Source organism: Grampus griseus (genome assembly GCF_964374135.1).
Source record: "Grampus griseus genome assembly, chromosome: 2".
NCBI lineage: Eukaryota > Metazoa > Chordata > Mammalia > Artiodactyla > Delphinidae > Grampus > Grampus griseus.
Window position 1 is genome coordinate 62,010,359 of NC_139018.1, and position 17,979 is coordinate 62,028,337.

At 39.2% G+C, this 17,979-nt stretch overlaps 1 protein-coding gene across 1 annotated transcript in view; it reads left to right on the top strand.

The window, feature by feature from the left end:
* SLC25A21 (solute carrier family 25 member 21) overlaps positions 1-17,979 on the top strand; it is a 510,376-nt gene that overhangs the window by 435,037 nt on the left and 57,360 nt on the right. Inside the window, exons 4-5 of the mRNA XM_082681409.1 lie at positions 667-733; positions 14,938-14,997. Of these exons, the coding sequence (XP_082537535.1) occupies positions 667-733; positions 14,938-14,997 (127 nt within the window). The remainder of the gene's footprint in view (positions 1-666; positions 734-14,937; positions 14,998-17,979) is intronic.

Genomic DNA, 17,979 nt, shown 5'->3' on the forward strand with positions numbered 1-17,979 from the left:
ATTGGCAACAATAGCTGTCCCATGCCCTGTGAGATTGCATATCAGCAGGGGAGTTTGACATTTCTTCTGTCAGCAGCGTATGTCCCTGTAATTAGCCCTCCCTGACCTCCTTCCATCTCCACCAAGGAAGTTAAAAAAATTATGACTAATTCAGGACAGAGCTGGGAGCCCTAGTTCCACAGCCATAGAGTTTGTTAGTTCCCCTGTGTTAGTAAACCTAAAATTGAGGTTTTCACCTCCTGGTTAGCCTCAGAAGTTTCAGTCTAGTGGGCTTAGGTATAGCACTAACCTCATTTGGTGATCACAGGGAGGAAATGCAAGACGGTAGACAACTTGAGGCTACTACCAACCACACAACTGGAAAACTAAATTCAAGATTCCTTAGATTAAGGAGGGCTGACTTTAGCTTTAAGGTACAACTCATGATTATGTTTAGCAACTTACCTAAGGGGTTCCAGTCTCAGTATCATTTATTCCTCTTCTGAATGTCATAGTAGATATCATAATCTCTTCACTTTAGAATTAAAACAAAGGAAGATTTCACGACTGATGTGCTACATTGAAATTGGGAATACTTTAAGATTAGTTGCTTCATCCATAAACAACAGCACAATCACCTGTTTCCTAATTCCCTTACTTATATAAATCTTTTTATTTCTCCAATAGGTTGTTCGGTTTTTACAAGGGAATTCTGCCACCCATCTTGGCTGAAACACCAAAAAGAGCAGTGAAGGTAAACATTGTATGCCTTCCCACCAACTGAAAATAGACTGTAGTAAGAGCTTCAGCATCAACACATCCCACCATAAATGATGGGACATTAATGGAAATTAAACATAAAATACTAAAACTTCTAAAATTTTTAAAAATCTTAAATTTTTTAAATTGTAACAATTTTTATCATAATTAGACTTGGTCAGTCTCTCAAATATTGCTATGTTGATTTGTGGATTATTTTTTTCCAGGTAAAGGCATTCCCTTCTAATGGGGAAATTATACAAAAAGCACAGTGGTGAATGAAATTCATGTAATCAAACCACAGCAGCCACAAAAGAGCTTGGACTTTTTCTCAAGGCAATTCATAACTTTGCCTTTGGAGCAATAATTATTAAAGAAAGAGAGAGGGAGAGGAGAGGAGAGAGGCGAGGTAGAAAAGCCTTTCTCCTTAAATCATTCTCATTTTATGAACAGAGCACACTAAGACATTATATTTCTTTGTGTATGATTCTCATATAGCACATTTATTTGGTGTGCTAACTTCATTTTTCCCCCTGGTCTCCTCTGTTAAAATTCTCTATTCTGGTTTTCACAAAATCATTACTTCCACTACACTCATTTCCATTCTTTTTTTTTTTAACATCTTTATTGGAGTATAATTGCTTTACAATGGTGTGTTAGTTTCTGCTGTATAACAAAGTGATTCAGCAATATGTACACATATTATCTCCTCCCTCTTGCGTCTCCCTCCTACCCTCCCTATCCCGCCCCTCTAGGTGGTCACCGAGCTGATCTCCCTGTGCTATGCGGCTTCTGCATAATCTTATAACTATGGACATTTATGTACTACCTGCTGGTTCAGTATCTGGATAAGAACATGGAGATCTAGCAGGACCTCTGGGGAGAAAGAACTAAATCTGATCGTGCTTTTGTAAGTTCTTTCAGACAAAAGTCCTGATCCCAGTGGCTCTGACTGGCATTGCCCCTCCCCCCACACCACTGACATCACCAAATATGGCTTTGTCTTTCCATAATAAGGATAACATAAACTTAGACTGAAAGACTTCCTTTCCAGCTAATGACATAAAGTTTTTTTCACATACATTACTCAATTTGTGTTCCCAACATTCCTGAAAGGTAAGAAAAACAGCTTATATACTTATATCAGTTAATTAAGAGGGTGACTGAGTTAAAAATTATGATTAAAAAAACCCAACATATATACACAGACACCAGACTTTTACATCCTGTGAAAATGGTGATTTAATAGGATTTAATTCAGGTCTAGAATTCAGAAAGCAAAGCTTTAAAACATGCTTTCTCTGTAAATTCATCCTCTTCGTTGCCATAGTTTTTGTGATTTTATATTATTACTTCAATACAAATTTCATTATAAGGATCTGAATCAAAAAAAAAAAAAGAAAGAAAAGGATCTGAATCGCAATAGAGAATCTGGAAAAAGTTCACCAAAGTACACAAGAGGGCTGAGTTGAATTATGAAATGGCTTCACTTGATAAAAGATTGCCCAAGTAAACAAACAGAGCATAGTTCCTGTTCAAAAGGAAAGTCACTTTGTCTCCATGGAATTATATATTCATTTGTTCAGAGTTTTACGTGTATAAATAAAGTAAACTATAATTAGTTTTTCATGGAATATTTTTTCTTAATACTGTATGTTGGAGACAATTTAAACTTTAAGAAGATTAAGGTTTATCAATGTTGAACAGTCTTTTACGGAAGAAAAAAAAACTTGAGCTTTACAAAACTGAATTAGTCTCCACTTAAAAAAAAGCAATGCTCCCTGCCAGAACAATGGTTAACAGATGAACTTCTGGGCAACTGGATATGGTGTATGTGTCCCAGACATGTTGTTTCAAGTAGATTTTACCTTAAAATTATTGAGACATATGGTAAGTACGTTGGCTTTTTAAGTATAACTTCGAGTTTAGTGTATCTTTGCCAGATGGATAGCACTTGTTTTTCAGCACAATTTATGAAAACACTCATTTTATAGATACTTTATCTTAGTATTTGTGAGGAAAATGATCATCTGATTGCAACAGTTTCATACATCATAAACTGCTTCATTGTATGTCATCAAAGTTTACTTTGAAAAAATATTCAGAGACCATAGATATATACACACACATACATACGTATATATGCTCTCTGAATATTATGTGTGTGTGTGTATATAAACAGACAATGTCTAGAAACAGATAATGTTGTTTTTTCTGTACTTTATTCTTTGAAATGAGATTCATCATTAAAATAATGAGATTCATTTATGCTAAATAAATGAAACTTCCCTTTTCACAAATGAAGACAGAATTAGTATTGTAGTTAGCAAAAAGAAATGAAGACCTCAGAAAGAGACCAGCTGTTTACTCAGGGATGGCAGGAACAACGTGCCAGGTTCCAGGATCTAGTCTTGAGCTTCACAGGTCCAGAAACACCATTATTCCATGGTCAGATTCTCAAGGACTGCTTAATGCTAACCAAACTCATGAAAGATTATATTGATATACTGTGAAGTCTATTTGTTCACCACTGTATTTCCAGCCAAGATGAAGTCACAGGGACCAGATTTTCTCTCCTGCCTGAAACAGCAAGAACAGAAAATGAACAACATATATGAAACCACAATTTTTAAGACACTGGACATAAGACAAGGAGGGAGAGTCATACCTGAGATGGAAAACAAATGAGATGAGCCCTATGGATTGCCCCAGGTCACTGGCTTGAGAGAGTTTCCAGGGACACACAGGAGAAATCCAGTTGACTCCCTCAACCAGTGGACTCCCTGGGTTGAGAAGGAGCTGAGAGGCCAGGGAGGGCAAGGCACCTAGAGCTCCCAGGCCATAGCACCAGAGAAGGAGAGAGCTGCACAGAGAGAGACACCTAAGGTCTGCAGAGGGATGTCTCAAGTATTCAGCTGACCTGAGCACATATGAGGAAACAAGCAAGGCCTGGAAACAGCTGTCCGAAGGATTCAAGGGATCAGTGCTGGACAGTCATGCGGAGCTGGGAACAGTGTCTGTTCCCAGCAGCCAAACTGGGAGGCCTCAAAATGCACAGGGTGGAAGAGACCTTCAAGATGGCGGAAGAGTAAGACATGGAATTGACCTTCCTCCCCACAAATACATCAGAAATACATCTACACGTGGAACAAGTCCTACAGAACACCTACTGAACGCTGGCAGAAGACCTCAGACTTCCCAAAAGGCAAGAAACTCCCCACATACCTTGGTAGGGCAAAAGAAAAAAGAATAAACAGAGACAAAAGGATAGGGACGGGACCTGCACCAGTGGGAGGGAGCTGTGAAGGAGGAAAGGTTTCCACACACTAGGAAGCCCCTTCGCTGGCGGAGACAGGGAGTGGCGAGGGGGGAGCTTCGGAGCCACGGAGGAGATCGCAGCAACAGGGGTGTGGAGGGCAAAGCGGAGAGATTCCCGCACAGAGGATTGGTGCCGACCAGCACTCACCAGCCCGAGAGGCTTGTTTGCTCAACCGCCAGGATGGCTGGGGGCTGGGAGCTCAGACTCGGGCTTCGGAGGTCGGATCCCAGGGAGAGGACTGGGGTTGGCTGCATGAGCACATTGTGAAGGGGACTAGTGCACCACAGCTAGCCAGGAGGGAGTCTGGGAAAAGTCTAGACTTGCCTAAGAGGCAAGAGACCATTGTTTCAGGGTGCGCGAGGAGAGGGGAATCAAAACACCGCCTAAACGAGCTCCAGAGATGGGCGCGGGCTGTGGCTATCAGCGCGGACCCCAGAGACGGGCATGAGATGCTAAGGCTGCTGCTGCAGCCACCAAGAAGCCTGTGTACAAGCACAGGTCACTGTCCACACCTCCCCTCCCGGGAGCCTGTGTAGCCCTCCACTGCCAGGGTCCCGTGATCCAGGGACAACTTCCCCAGGAGAACACACGGCACGCCTCAGGCTGCTGCAACGTCATGCCAGCCTCTACCGCTGCAGGCTCGCCCCACATTCCATACCCCTCCCTCCCCCTAGCCTGAGTGACCAAATCCCCCTAATCAGCTGCTACTTAACCCCATCCTGTCTAGGCAGGAACAGACGCCCTCAGGCGACCTACACACAGAGGTGGGGCCAATGCAAAGCTGAACCCCAGGAGCTGTGCAAATAAAGAAGAGAAAGGGAAATCTCTCCCAGCAGCCTCAGGAGCAGCAGATTAAATCTCCACAATCAACTTGATGTACCCTGAATCTGTGGAATACCTGAATAGACAACGAATCATCCCAAAATTGAGGCAGTGGACTTTGGGAGCAACGATATATATGTTTTTTTCCTTTTTGTCTTTTTGTGCGTGTGTATGTGTATGCTTCATTGTGTGGTTTTGTCTGTATAGCTTTGCTTTTACCATTTGTCCTACGGTTCTGTCTGTCCGTGTTTTTTTGTTTTTGTTTTTTTTTTACTAAGTTTTTAGTGCTTGTTATCATTGGTGGATTTGTTTTTGGTTTGGTTGCTCTCTTCTTTCTTTTTTTTTCTTTTTTTATTGCTTTTTAATTTTTAATAATTATTTTTTATTTTAATAACTTTATTTTATTTTTTATTTCTTTCTTTCTTTTTTTCTCCCTTTTCTTCTGAGCCGTGTGGCTGACAGGGTCTTGATGCTCCAGCTGGGTGTCAGGTCTGTGCCTCTGAGGTGGGGGAGCCGAGTTCAGGACATCGGTTCACCAGAGACCACCCGGCTCCACATAATATCAAACAGCGAAAGCTCTCCCAGAGATCTCCATCTCAGCGCTAAGACCCAGCTCCACTCAATGACCAGCAAGCGACAGTGCAGGACACCATATGACAAACAACTAGCAACACAGGAACACAACCCCACAAATTAGCAGAGAGGCTGCCTAAAATAATAATAAGGTCACAGGCATCCCAAAACACACCACTGGGCACAGTCCTGCCCACCAGAAAGACAAGATCCAGCCTCATCCACCAGAACACAGGCACTAGTCCCCACCACCAGAAAGCCTACACAACCCACTGAACCAACCTAAGCCACTGGGGACAGACACCAAAAACAACGGGAACTACAAACCTGCAGAAAAGGAGACCCCAAACACAGTAAGATAAGCAAAATGAGAAGACAGAGAGACACAGAGCAGATGAAGGAGCAAGGTAAAAACCCACCAGACCAAACAAACGAAGAGGAAATGGGCAGTATACCTGAAAAAGAATTCAGAGTAATCATAGTAAAGATGATCCAAAATCTTGGAAATAGAATGGAGAAAGTATAAGAAACATTTACCAAGGACCTAGAAGAACTAAAGAGCAAACAAACAGTGATGAACAACACAATAAATGAAATTAAAAATTCTCTAGAAGGAATCAATAGCAGAATAACTGAGTCAGAAGAAGGGGTCAGTGACCTGGAAGATAAAATAGTGGAAATAATTACCACAGAGCAAAATAAAGAAAAAAGAATGAAAATAATTGAGGACAGTCTCAGAGACCTCTGGGACAATATTAAATGCACCAACATTCGCATTATAGGTGTCCCAGAAGAATAAGAGAAAAAGAAAGGGACTGAGAAAATATTTGAAGAGATTATAGTTGAAAACTTCCCTAATATGGGAAAGGAAATAGTTAATCAAGTCCAGGGAGTGCAGAGAGTCCCGTACAGGATAAATCCAAGGAGAAACATGCCAATACACATATTAATCAAACTATCAAAAATTAAATACAAAGGAAAAATATTAAAAGCAGCAAGGGAAAAGCAACAAATAACATACAAGGGAATCCCCATAAGGTTAACAGATGATCTTTCACCAGAAACTCTGCAAGCCAGAAGGGAGTGGCAGGACATGTTTAAAGTGATGAAAGGGAAAAACCTACAACCAAGATTACTCTACCCAGCAAGGATCTCATTCAGATTTGATGGAGAAATTAAAACCTTTACAGACAAGCAAAAGCTAAGAGAATTCAGCACCACCAAACCAGCTTTACAACAAATGCTAAAGTAACTTCTCTATGCAGAAAACACAAGAGAAGGAAAAGACCTACAATAGCAAACCCAAAACAATTAAGAAAATGGTAATAGGAACATACATATTGATAATTACCTTAAATGTAAATGGATTAAATGCTCCAGCCAAAAGACATAGGGTGGCTGAATGGGTAAAAAAACAAGACCCGTACATATGTTGTCTACAGAGACCGACTTCAGACCTAGGGACACATACAGACTGAAAGTGAGGGGATGGAAAAAGATATTCCATGCAAATGGAAATCAAAAGAAAGCTGGAGTAGCAATTCTCATATAAGACAAAATAGACTTTAAAATAAAGACTATTACAAGAGAGAAAGAAGGACACTACATAATGATCAAGGTATCAATCCAAGAAGAAGATATAACAATTGTAAATATTTATACACCCAACATAGGAACACCTCAATATATAAGGCAAATGCTAACAGCCGTAAAAGGGGAAATTGACATTAACACAATCATAGTAGGGGACTTTAACACCCCACTTTCACCAATGGACAGATCATCCACAATGAAAATAAATAAGGAAACACAAGCTTTAAATGATACATTAACAAGATGCACTTAATTGATATATATAAGACATTCCATCCAAAAACAACAGAATACACTTTCTTCTCAAGTGCTCATGGAACATTCTTCACGATAGATCATATCTTGGGTCATAAATTAAGCCTTGGTAAATTTTGGAAAATTGAAATTGTATCAAGTATCTTTTCTGACCACAGTGCTATGAGACTAGATAGCAATTACAGGAAAAAAATCTGTAAAAAATAAAAACAGATTTAGGCTAAACAATACACTACTTTATAACCAAGAGATCACTGAAGAAATCAAAGAGGAAATCAAAAAATACCTAGAAACAAATGACAATAAAACACGACAACCCAAAACCTATGGGATGCAGCAAAAGCAGTTCTAAGAGGGAAGTTTATAGCAATACAATCCTACCTCAAGAAACATCTCAGATAAACAACCTAACATTACACCTAAAGCAATTAAAGAAAGAAGAACAAAACCCCCAAAGTCAGCAGAAGGAAAGAAATCATAAATATCAGATCAGAAATAAATGAAAAAGAAATGAAGGAAACAATAGCAAAGATCAGTAAAACTAAAAGCTGGTTCTTTGAGAAAATAATCAAAATTGATAAACCATTAGCCAGACTCATCAAGAAAAAAACGGAGAAGACTCAAATCAGTAGAATTAGAAACGAAAAAGAAGAAATAACAACTGACACTGCAGAAATACAAAGGATCATGAGAGATTACTACAAGCAACTATATGCCAGTAAAATGGACAACCTGGAAGAAATGGACACATTCTTAGAAAAGCACAACGTTCTGAGACTGAAGCAGGAAGAAATAGAAAATATAAACAGACCAATCACAAGCACTGAAATTGAGACTGTGATTTAAAAATCTTACAACAAACAAAAGCCCAGGACCACATGGCTTCACAGGCGAATTCTATCAAACATTCAGAGAAGAGCTAACACCTGTCCTTCTCAAACTCTTCCAAAATATAGGAGAGGGAGGAACACTCCCAAACTCATTCTACGAGGCCGCTGTCACCCTGATACCAAAACCAGACGAAGATGTCACAAAGAAAGAAAACTACAGGCCAATATCACTGATGAACATAGATGTGAAAATCCTCAACAAAATACTAGCAAACAGAATCCAACAGCACATTAAAAGGATCACATAACCACGATCAAGTGGGATTTATCCCAGGAATGCAAGGATTCTTCAATATATGCAAATCAAGCAATGTGATAAACCATATTAACAACTTAAAGGATTAAAAACCATATGATCATCTCAATAGATGCAGAGAAAGCTTTTGACAAAATTCAACACCCATTTATGATAAAAACCCTCCAGAAAGTAGGCATAGAGGGAACTTACCTCAACAAAATAAAGGCCATATATGACAAAGCCACAGCCAACATCATTCTCAATGGTGAAAAACTGAAACCATTTCCACTAAGTTCAGGAACAAGACAAGGTTGCCCACTCTCACCATTATTATTCAACGTAGTTTTGGAAGTTTTAGCCACAGCAATCAGAGAAGAAAAAGAAATAAAAGGAATCCTAATTGGAAAAGAGGAAGTAAAGCTGTCACTGTTTGCAGATGACATGATACTATACATAGAGAATCCTAAAGATGCTGCCAGAAAATTTGTAGAGCTAATCAATGAATTTGGTAATGTAGCAGGATACAAAATTAATGCACAGAGATCTCTTGCATTCCTATACACTAATGATGAAAAATTTGAAAGAGAAATTAAGGAAACACTCCCATTCACCATTGCAAGAAAAAGCATAAAATATATGGGAATAAACCTACCTAAGGAGACAAAAGACTTGCATGCAGAAAACTATGACACTGATGAAAGATATTAAAGATGATACAAACAGATGGAGAGATATACCATGTTCTTGGATTGGAAGAATCAACATTGTGCAAATGACTGTACTATCCAAGGCAATCTACAGATTCAGTGCAATCCCTATCAAACTACCAATGGCATTTTTCACAGAACTAGAACAAAAAATTTCACAATTTGTATGGAAACACAAAAGATCCCGAATAGCCAAAGCAATCTTGAGAAAGAAAAATGGAGCTGGAGGAATCAGGCTCCCTAACTTCAGACTACACTACAAAGCTTCAGTAATCAAGACAATATGGTACTGGCACAAAAACAGAAATATATATCAATGGAACAGGATAGAAAGCCCAGAGATAATCCCACATACATATGGTCACCTTAATTTTGATAAAGGAGGCAAGAATATACAATGGAGAAAAGACAGCCTCTTCAATAAGTGATGCTGCGAAAACTGGACAGCTACATGTAAAAGAATGAAATTAGAACACTCCCTAACACCATAAACAAAAATAAACTCAAAATGGATTAAAGACCTAAATATAAGGCTAGACAGTATAAAACTCTTAGAGGAAAACATAGGCAGAACTCTCTGTGACGTAAATCACAGCAAGATCCTTTTTGACCCACCACCTATAGAAATGGAAATAAAAAGAAAAATAAACAAATGGGACCTAATGAAACTTAAAAGCTTTTGCACAGCAAAGGAAACCATAAATAAGACAAAAAGACATTCCTCAGAATGGGAGAAAATATTTACAAATGAAGCAACTGACAAAGGATTAATCTCCAAAATTTACAAGCAGCTCATGCACCTCAATATCAAAAATACAAACAACCCAATCTAAAAATGGGCAGAAGACCTAAATACACATTTCTCCAAAGAAGATATACAGCTTGCCAAGTAACACATGAAAGAATGCTCAACATCACTAATCATTAGAGAAATGCAAATCAAAACTACAATGAGGTATCACCTCACACCAGTCAGAATGGCCATCATGAAAAAATCTACAAACAATAAATACTGGAGAGGGTGTAGAGAAAAGGGAACCCTCTTGTACTCTTGGTGGGAATGTAAATTAATAAAGCCATTATGGGGAACAGTATGGAGGATCCTTAAAAAACTAAAAATAGGACTACCATATGACCCAACAATCCCACTACTGGGCATATACCCTGAGAAAACCATAATTCAAAAAGAGTCATGTACCAGAATGTTCATTGCAGCTCTATTTACAATAGCCAGGACATGGAAGCAACCAAGTGTCCATCAACAGATGAATGGATAAAGAAGATGTGGCACATATATACAATGGAATATTACTCAGCCATAAAAAGAAACGAAATTGAGTTATTTCTAGTGAGATGGATGGATCTAGAGTCTGTCATACAGAGTGAAGTAAGTCAGAAAGAGAAAAACAAATACCGTTTGCTAATATATATATATGGAATCTCAAAGAAAAAAAAGGGTTATGAAGAATCTAGGGGCAGGACAGGGATAAAGATGCAGACGTAGAGAATGGACTTGAGGACACGGGGAAGAGGAAGGGGAAGCTGGGATGAAGTGAGAGAGTTGCATGGACTTATATATACTACCAAGTGTAAACTAGATAGCTAGTGGGAAGCAGCCACATAGCACAGGGAGATCAGCTCAGTTCTTTGTGACCACCTATAGGGATGGGATAGGGAGAGTGGGAAGGAGACGCAAGAGGGAGGGGATATGGGGATATATATATATACGTATAGCTGATTCACTTTGTTATAAAGCTGAAACTAACACCCCGTTGTAAAGCAATTATACTCCAATAAAGATATTTTAAAAAATTGTAATGCAAAAAAAAAAAAAAAAGAAAAGAAATGCACAGGGTATTGAGAGGTGTACCCAGAAGGTGTTTGCCTCTGTATTGCGGAATAGTTAACCCTAGTCTGAGCACTGCTCAGGTCCCACTTGTTAAAAGTAAGACCCAAATGGATCAAACTGTTTCCACGTAATTTAACTGCCTCCCAGAATAGACGATCTGGGAGGTCAGCTTAGTGATCAGACTGCTTAGTGAGCGTGATGAAAGCAAAGGGGAAAGTGCCGTCCGGAGGGCTGGGTCACCCAGGCAAACTGTACCCACCTCCCCTGCCGAAGCACAACTTGACACTTCTCCAGGGACCACACGGCCTGTCCCCGAGGTCCAGCCCCTTTCCTGGGATAAATCCAACCAGACTACCAATTTCAAGGTTCCACTTTATAGGTTATATATAACATATTAATTTGGATTCAAGATTTTATATTCAAGGTTCCCAAAGCCTTGACTGACTACGAATGTTTTCAAACCTCTTAGGTCACACATTTGCATGACTCTGGGTAGGTGACATTATTACACGTTGACCCTCCTAATTTCATCCTTAGAGTGTAACCTCATGTCTTATGTGATAGGGTACCTTTATCACATCTCTGCACTAACTAGTGTTGTGGATGAGAAATATTAAGAAATATCATGAAGGAAGTAAAAGAGTAGTGCTCTATAGAAAGGAATTAAAGTAACAACTAATCTACTAGTTCTTAAGAATATAGTTGTAGTACAATGTCTTCTAAGCTTTGCACATGGGAGGCATCCAGTAAATATTTGTTGAATGAATGAATATTTTTATTTAATATTGGTTTCAAACTATGACATTATGTTATTTACTATTATTGAAAATCCATTTTAAAAGATTTTAATATTTCCTTTCTTGAGATAATATTTTATTTTATATTCAGTAAATTAGACTTTGGTTGCAAAGGTAGAAATTAAAACAAGGTTTTTTATTTTTAGTTTGAAGCACTATTTGCTTATTAGAATATGTAATATATATTGTTCACTACTTTTCTTTAATATTTATTTATTTATTTGGTTGCGCTGGGTGTTAGTTTCAGCAGGCGGGCTCCTTAGTTGCACCTCACGGGCTCCTCAGTTGTGGCATGTGAACTCCTAGTTGTAGCATGCATGTGGGATCTAGCTCCCAGACCAGGGATGGAACCCAGGCCCCCTGCATTGGGAGCGCAGAGTCTTATCCACTGCGCCACCAGGGGAGTCCCTGTTCATTACTTTTGAATTTAATACATTAGCAACTTATCTCTGATCTGTGAGGCTTCTTTATTTGTAGGAACCTGAATCACTTCATCCTAGCCATTCACCAGAATCTTCCAGCCAGACTGCTGATGAGTACCAACCAGCTGGTGGTAGTTTTTTTAAAACAGTTTTAGAGATGGGGAAATGAAAAGCCTAGAATTGCCCCAAAGTGTAGACTTGGAATTGCCTGTGAGAATTGCTTAGAGTGACAGGTCAAGTCAATGTCCCCACACTTCTCCTTTGAGATCTCAGTTTGTTCCTTAATTCTTTGTCATGACAGAAAGTCAGAAGGAAAAAAAAATGCATCCTCACACTGGAAGGGAGCAAGGTAGTGAGGCATTCTGTGAGGTCCATCATCTCCCAGAACTTTCCCGAACCCACATAGACCCCTTAGAGCAGTGTTTCCAAAGTATGGGTCATGACCTGTGAGTCCTGAAATCAATTTGATGGGTCACTAGATGTAGTGGTTTACCGGAAAATTTTTTGATGAAATAGAGTAGAAACAGAATGCATTACACATAGTGAAGAGCTAAACATTGTTTTACAGCAATGTTTTGTTTCAGTTATAAATATGAGTGTGTACTACATGTGCATGTGCACCTGTGCTGGGTAAATAGATTATGATAAATATGGTAAATAGTAGATTGTGGTCAAAAAAGTTTGAAATCTTCTGCCTTAAGGGACTCAGCTTCCAAGGTCAGGGAAGGCAAGAAGACCTCAGCAGAAAGAAAACTCTATCACAGAGAACCTCTTTCCAAACCACTAAAAAATCATGGCTCAGCAGTGAGCAGTACAGTGTAGTGTAGTGGTTAAGAGCATACCCAGGCTTTGGAGTTAGACTTAGGGAGAAATCTCAATCCTTCCATTCACTAGCGGCAGGACAGGTATCTACAAGTGGGAATCATGGTTGTACTCTAACCTGTTACCTGGTGATGTTGTATGGATTAAATGCAGTAGCACATCCAAAGGCCTTAGCATGTTTCCTAGACCACAGCAAGCTCTCATGAATGATACATGTACATAAGGGATCGATGGTTCCTTTAGTATCCAAAGTGAAGAAAGGAAATGGAAACTAAGATTTTCTGAAAGTCTCCTATGTGCCAGGAATGTCAAGAAATCTTACTCAAGTTCTCTTATTTAAGGACTACTCTAGAAGTTTTGTGTTCTTCAGGGTTAGAAAGGTCAAGCTATGCCTCCATAGCTAATTCCGGATTCAAACCTAGGACTGCTTATGTCAAAATCCACGCAGGGTGGTTATCAAAGAATAGTTACGATGATGACCATGAAAAGGAAGAAAAAATAAATTATTTTTTAAACCCAAGATCATAACCCTTTTCCTTTTAATCGTTTCTAGTGCATCGCTCATCAAACCTGTTGTGGCTCCTGGTGGTATTATTTGAACACTAGGATAGTTTCAGGGTTATCACCATCCACTGGAATGTTAGACCAAGAAGACAGGGGTTTCTCTTTGTTTACTGCTGCATCCCCAGTGCGTAGAACCAAGAAATATTTGTTGAATGAGTGAATGAATGAATTCCTGTTCTACAGAAATCTACATCCAGAGTTGGTTTAAAGGAACATAGCACAAAAATAGTCACTGAGTCTTTAAGAGAATCCATCTATCTGGTGATGGCAATGACTCTGGAACTGCCCAAAGACACATGAGAGCCATGTTTACATGGAACTACCTCTTTGTAACAACAGAATATTATTTGGCTCTCAAATCTATATTTATTTCTTGCCCCATAGTACTGGGTTATAAAGTAATAGAGTAGAAGACATATTAAGACCATAAAATACCCAGGCCATTTCTGAGGTCTTGAGAATCAGACCCCAGCAGGACCTAAGAGTGTGTTTTATCAGTGATGTTGGCAGCTACCTAACAGAGTACCCCAGGAGCAAACCATCATGTTCAAGCAGATCGTTGTCCAAAATATATAATATAAAAAGAGAGGAGAGAACTTTATTTGGAACATATTATACAAAGTGATTGATTAGATTTGCCTCCATTGAAATCCATTTACAGAGAAAATTATATTAAACATCATCTACTGAAGGAACCAACAAAATCTTCATCATCGCCAGATTTTTAAGGAAGGAATAAGCAGCTCTCTTTCTTCACTGAGGTTGAGGACAGTCTTACTTTCAGGCAGGGGATGGACTAGATGTCCTTGTTGGGTCCTTCCCTAGTTTATCATGGCATCTTCGTCATCACTGAGTGTTTAGAAATCCCATGGAACAGTAGAGATACACAGCAGTATAAATGCGAGTTAAAGCTGAGAAGTGGATGTCTTTTACAAATGGGTTAGAAAATTGAGCATTCACTGGGAAAGCAGGCCATAGAGAAAACATAGGAGACCAAAGATTTCAGGTCTCTATGCCTATAATTTTGAATCACTGCCATAAAAAAGGAGTCTATTGATGTCTGGGGAAACTGAAAATGGTCATGGTAAATGGAAGCTGTATGGTTCATTTACCGCTATAAAAGATTCCATCAGCTCTTCTGTAGGCTATTATAGCTGCATTTGAAAATGTGAATGTTCAAGTAAGATTCAATAGCAACTACCCAAGACTGGATTAAAAACTGTGTTTGATGGTTTATCATTTTTTAGAATGCTGGTGAATATAATGATTTACTAAAGAAATTTGAGTCAATTAAAAGGTTTGTTGCAGGAAATCGTTATAAATCTCTGGGTTTGGTTTTGTTTCACAGTTTTTCACCTTTGAGCAGTACAAGAAATTGCTAGGATATGTGTCACTGTCACCAGCATTGGTAAGTGAGAGTATTTATTATACTTAAGTGTGTGTGTTATTTCATACAGCAAAATCTGGAAACAAAAACCCTTTTGATTCCCCAAGCTCAGCTACTAAAATATGAATTCGAGTTATTCAATGTTCAGCTACTTGTTGAAAGCCATCTTCCTAATAACTCACAATTTGGCCATTTTATAGCTCCCAGTGATGAATTTATGATAATAATGATACGTGTGGAAAGGCCCATATGAGATATGGTCAAGAATATAAAGAGTACATTTGTCAAAGACTCTTTTGAAGCCAAAACATGTGTATGTTTACATACATACTGCACATATCTATTTATGTGAAAGTCACTGTACCTAAAATTATTTCCTAACAGGTCACTTTTGCAGCTTTTGCTCAAGCTGTATTAACTATAGGACTTCAGGTCACTCTGTGGTCAGATGCAGGCTGAGGGGCCTTTTATAGTTGGGGAGAACAGTGATCTTACAATGACACATCTCAACTATTACATGAAAGTCATTTGGTGATTTGAACATGTGCCGATGCCACTCCTTTCCTTCTTCGTGATTTCGCTGCTTTTCACAAAACAAGTTAAATAATATTGACCAAATAGGTTCTATCAATATGCATGCAGCGAGAGCCCCAGAGAGAGCCAATGCACTAATTTCTCCCCCAAACCTGCAAAGCAAAACAAAACTAAACTAAACTAAACTAAATCTGCATTGGCCCTCCAATTGGCAATGTGTCTTCCAACGTCCAGGAAAATACCCCAGTTTACCTGCTGGAATGCACCTTAGAACTCAGCCAGAGGGGCAGAGTTCTGAGCTTCAACTCTTTCATTACTTTATTTCTAAAGATTCATTAAGAAGAAGTAGCTGCTATTTAAAAAATCATACATACTCCCTTTCTAGGAAGAATCCAGTTAAGAAACCTAATAGTGTCACTTTGTTTTATGACAAAGAAACCTCTGGTCCAGCCTCCTGCTTAAACAAGGGGGCTGTGAAGCGGCCTCTCATGGAAGGAGAAGTGGTAGCATGAGTCCTGAAATAAGCTGAGATTTTTTTTTAATTCCTCAGTGTCTTCCCTGACTGGCTCCCTTTACTTTGAAAACATCTTGTTAAAAAGAGGATTAAAAACTCCCTAGCGGGGCTTCCCCGGTGGTGCAGTGGTTAAGAATCCGCCTGCCAATGCAGGGGACACGGGTTCAAGCCCTGGTCCTGGAAGATCCCACAAGCTGCGGAGCAACTAAGCACGTGCGCCATAACTACTGAGCCTGTGCTCTAGAGCCTGCGAACCACAACTACTTAAGCCTGCGCGCCTAGAGCCCATGCTCTGCAACAAGAGAAGCCACCACAATGAGAAGCCCATGCACAGCAGTGAAGAGTAGCCCCTCTCTGCAACTAGAGAAAGCCCGTGCGTAGCAACGGAGACCCAACACAGCCAAAAATAAATAAATAAATAAATTTTAAAAAAGAAGAAGAAGCCAATTCTAAAAAAAAAAAAAAAATCTTCCTAGCAAAGGACAGTAAAATGCAGTTTCCAGAGGGCCATGGCTGATCCTGTGTCAAGCATTGGTACCGTGTGAGAGACTGCACTTCTGTCTTGAGAATTCAAACAGAAAAGCATTTGGCTACCTCAGCTCCTCTCACCGAATTCATGCAAACTGTATACAGTTTTTCTCTTTTCTTGAACTCATTTATTACAGTTTCTTTTTGATACAGCTAGACACTTAAACAGCCATTAAATGTCCCCTAGTGCTCTTACATGAAAAGCCTGGGAGGCTGGGAACCCAACAGTTACCGCTGGTCTCTGGAACAATCTGAGTAACATGATCCGCTGATAGCTGATCAATTCTTTTGACGAGGGACTGCTGAACACTAGTTCTGACAGCAAATGTAGCTGAGTTTTATAGAAGAAAAAAAAGTGAATTACTTGGAAGATTGCGTATAGTAATAAAAACTTGAACATCTGGATTTTAGCTTTTTCAGTCAGAAGAGTTTGGGACTAGTATTTTTTTTTTTCTGCCTTTGGATTCCATGATGGAAGTCTGAGGTAAATGAATAAAATATTTTGTCTGTTACCCTATACAAATATGTTTAAAATTGTAATAAAGGGGCATGAAAGGAAACATTAGTTATCCCCTCTCTCCTAGAATCTGTATACAATCCCATTCTTCCTCGTCATGCAACAGTAACAGTGGTTTTGTACAGCACTTTACAAAAGGCCTTCACACATTATTTTGACCCTCAGAATAACCGTATTAAATCAAAGATTAGATATTGTTGTCTCCATTTTACAGATGAGAAAACAGTGGCTTATAAAAGACTCAGTGATTTTTTTTTCATGGAAAGGCATTTTATTTTAAATATAGCAGTGTGTACATGTCAATCCCAAACTCCCAATCTATCCCCCTCCCCTAACCTTCCCCCCGACCATAACCATAAATTCGTTCTCTAAGTCTGTGAGTCTGTTTTGTAAATAGGTTCATTTGTATCATTTTTTTAAGATTCTGTGTGTAAGTGATATCATGTGATATTTGTCTTTCTCTATCTGACTTACTTCACTTAGTATGATAATCTCCATGTCCATCCATGTTGCCGCAAATGACATTATTTCATTCTTTTTAATGTCTGAGTAATATTCCATTGCATATATGTACCACATCTTCTTTAAAAGACTCAGTGATTTAAACACAGAGCTGCAGCTAACACACACGGTGTTTTTGTGTGGATTATGAAAAGGTGCCCCTTTCTCCTGACTGATGCCTTTCTGGCTTGGCAAGTAGGCTGCAGGCTGATTTCAGCCTCCACATGTAACTTTGTGCCCAAACTACTGTACATGGCATCTCTGGTCACACAGCCAATAAAGTGGCAAAACCAGAACCTAAACCCAGACCTCCTGGCTCTGGATCCTGCCCTGGTTCCACCTTGCCTCCCCTTCTAAGGTTATAGAACATTCCTTTCTCCCTTTTCTCTTTTAGTCTCCTACTTTGAAG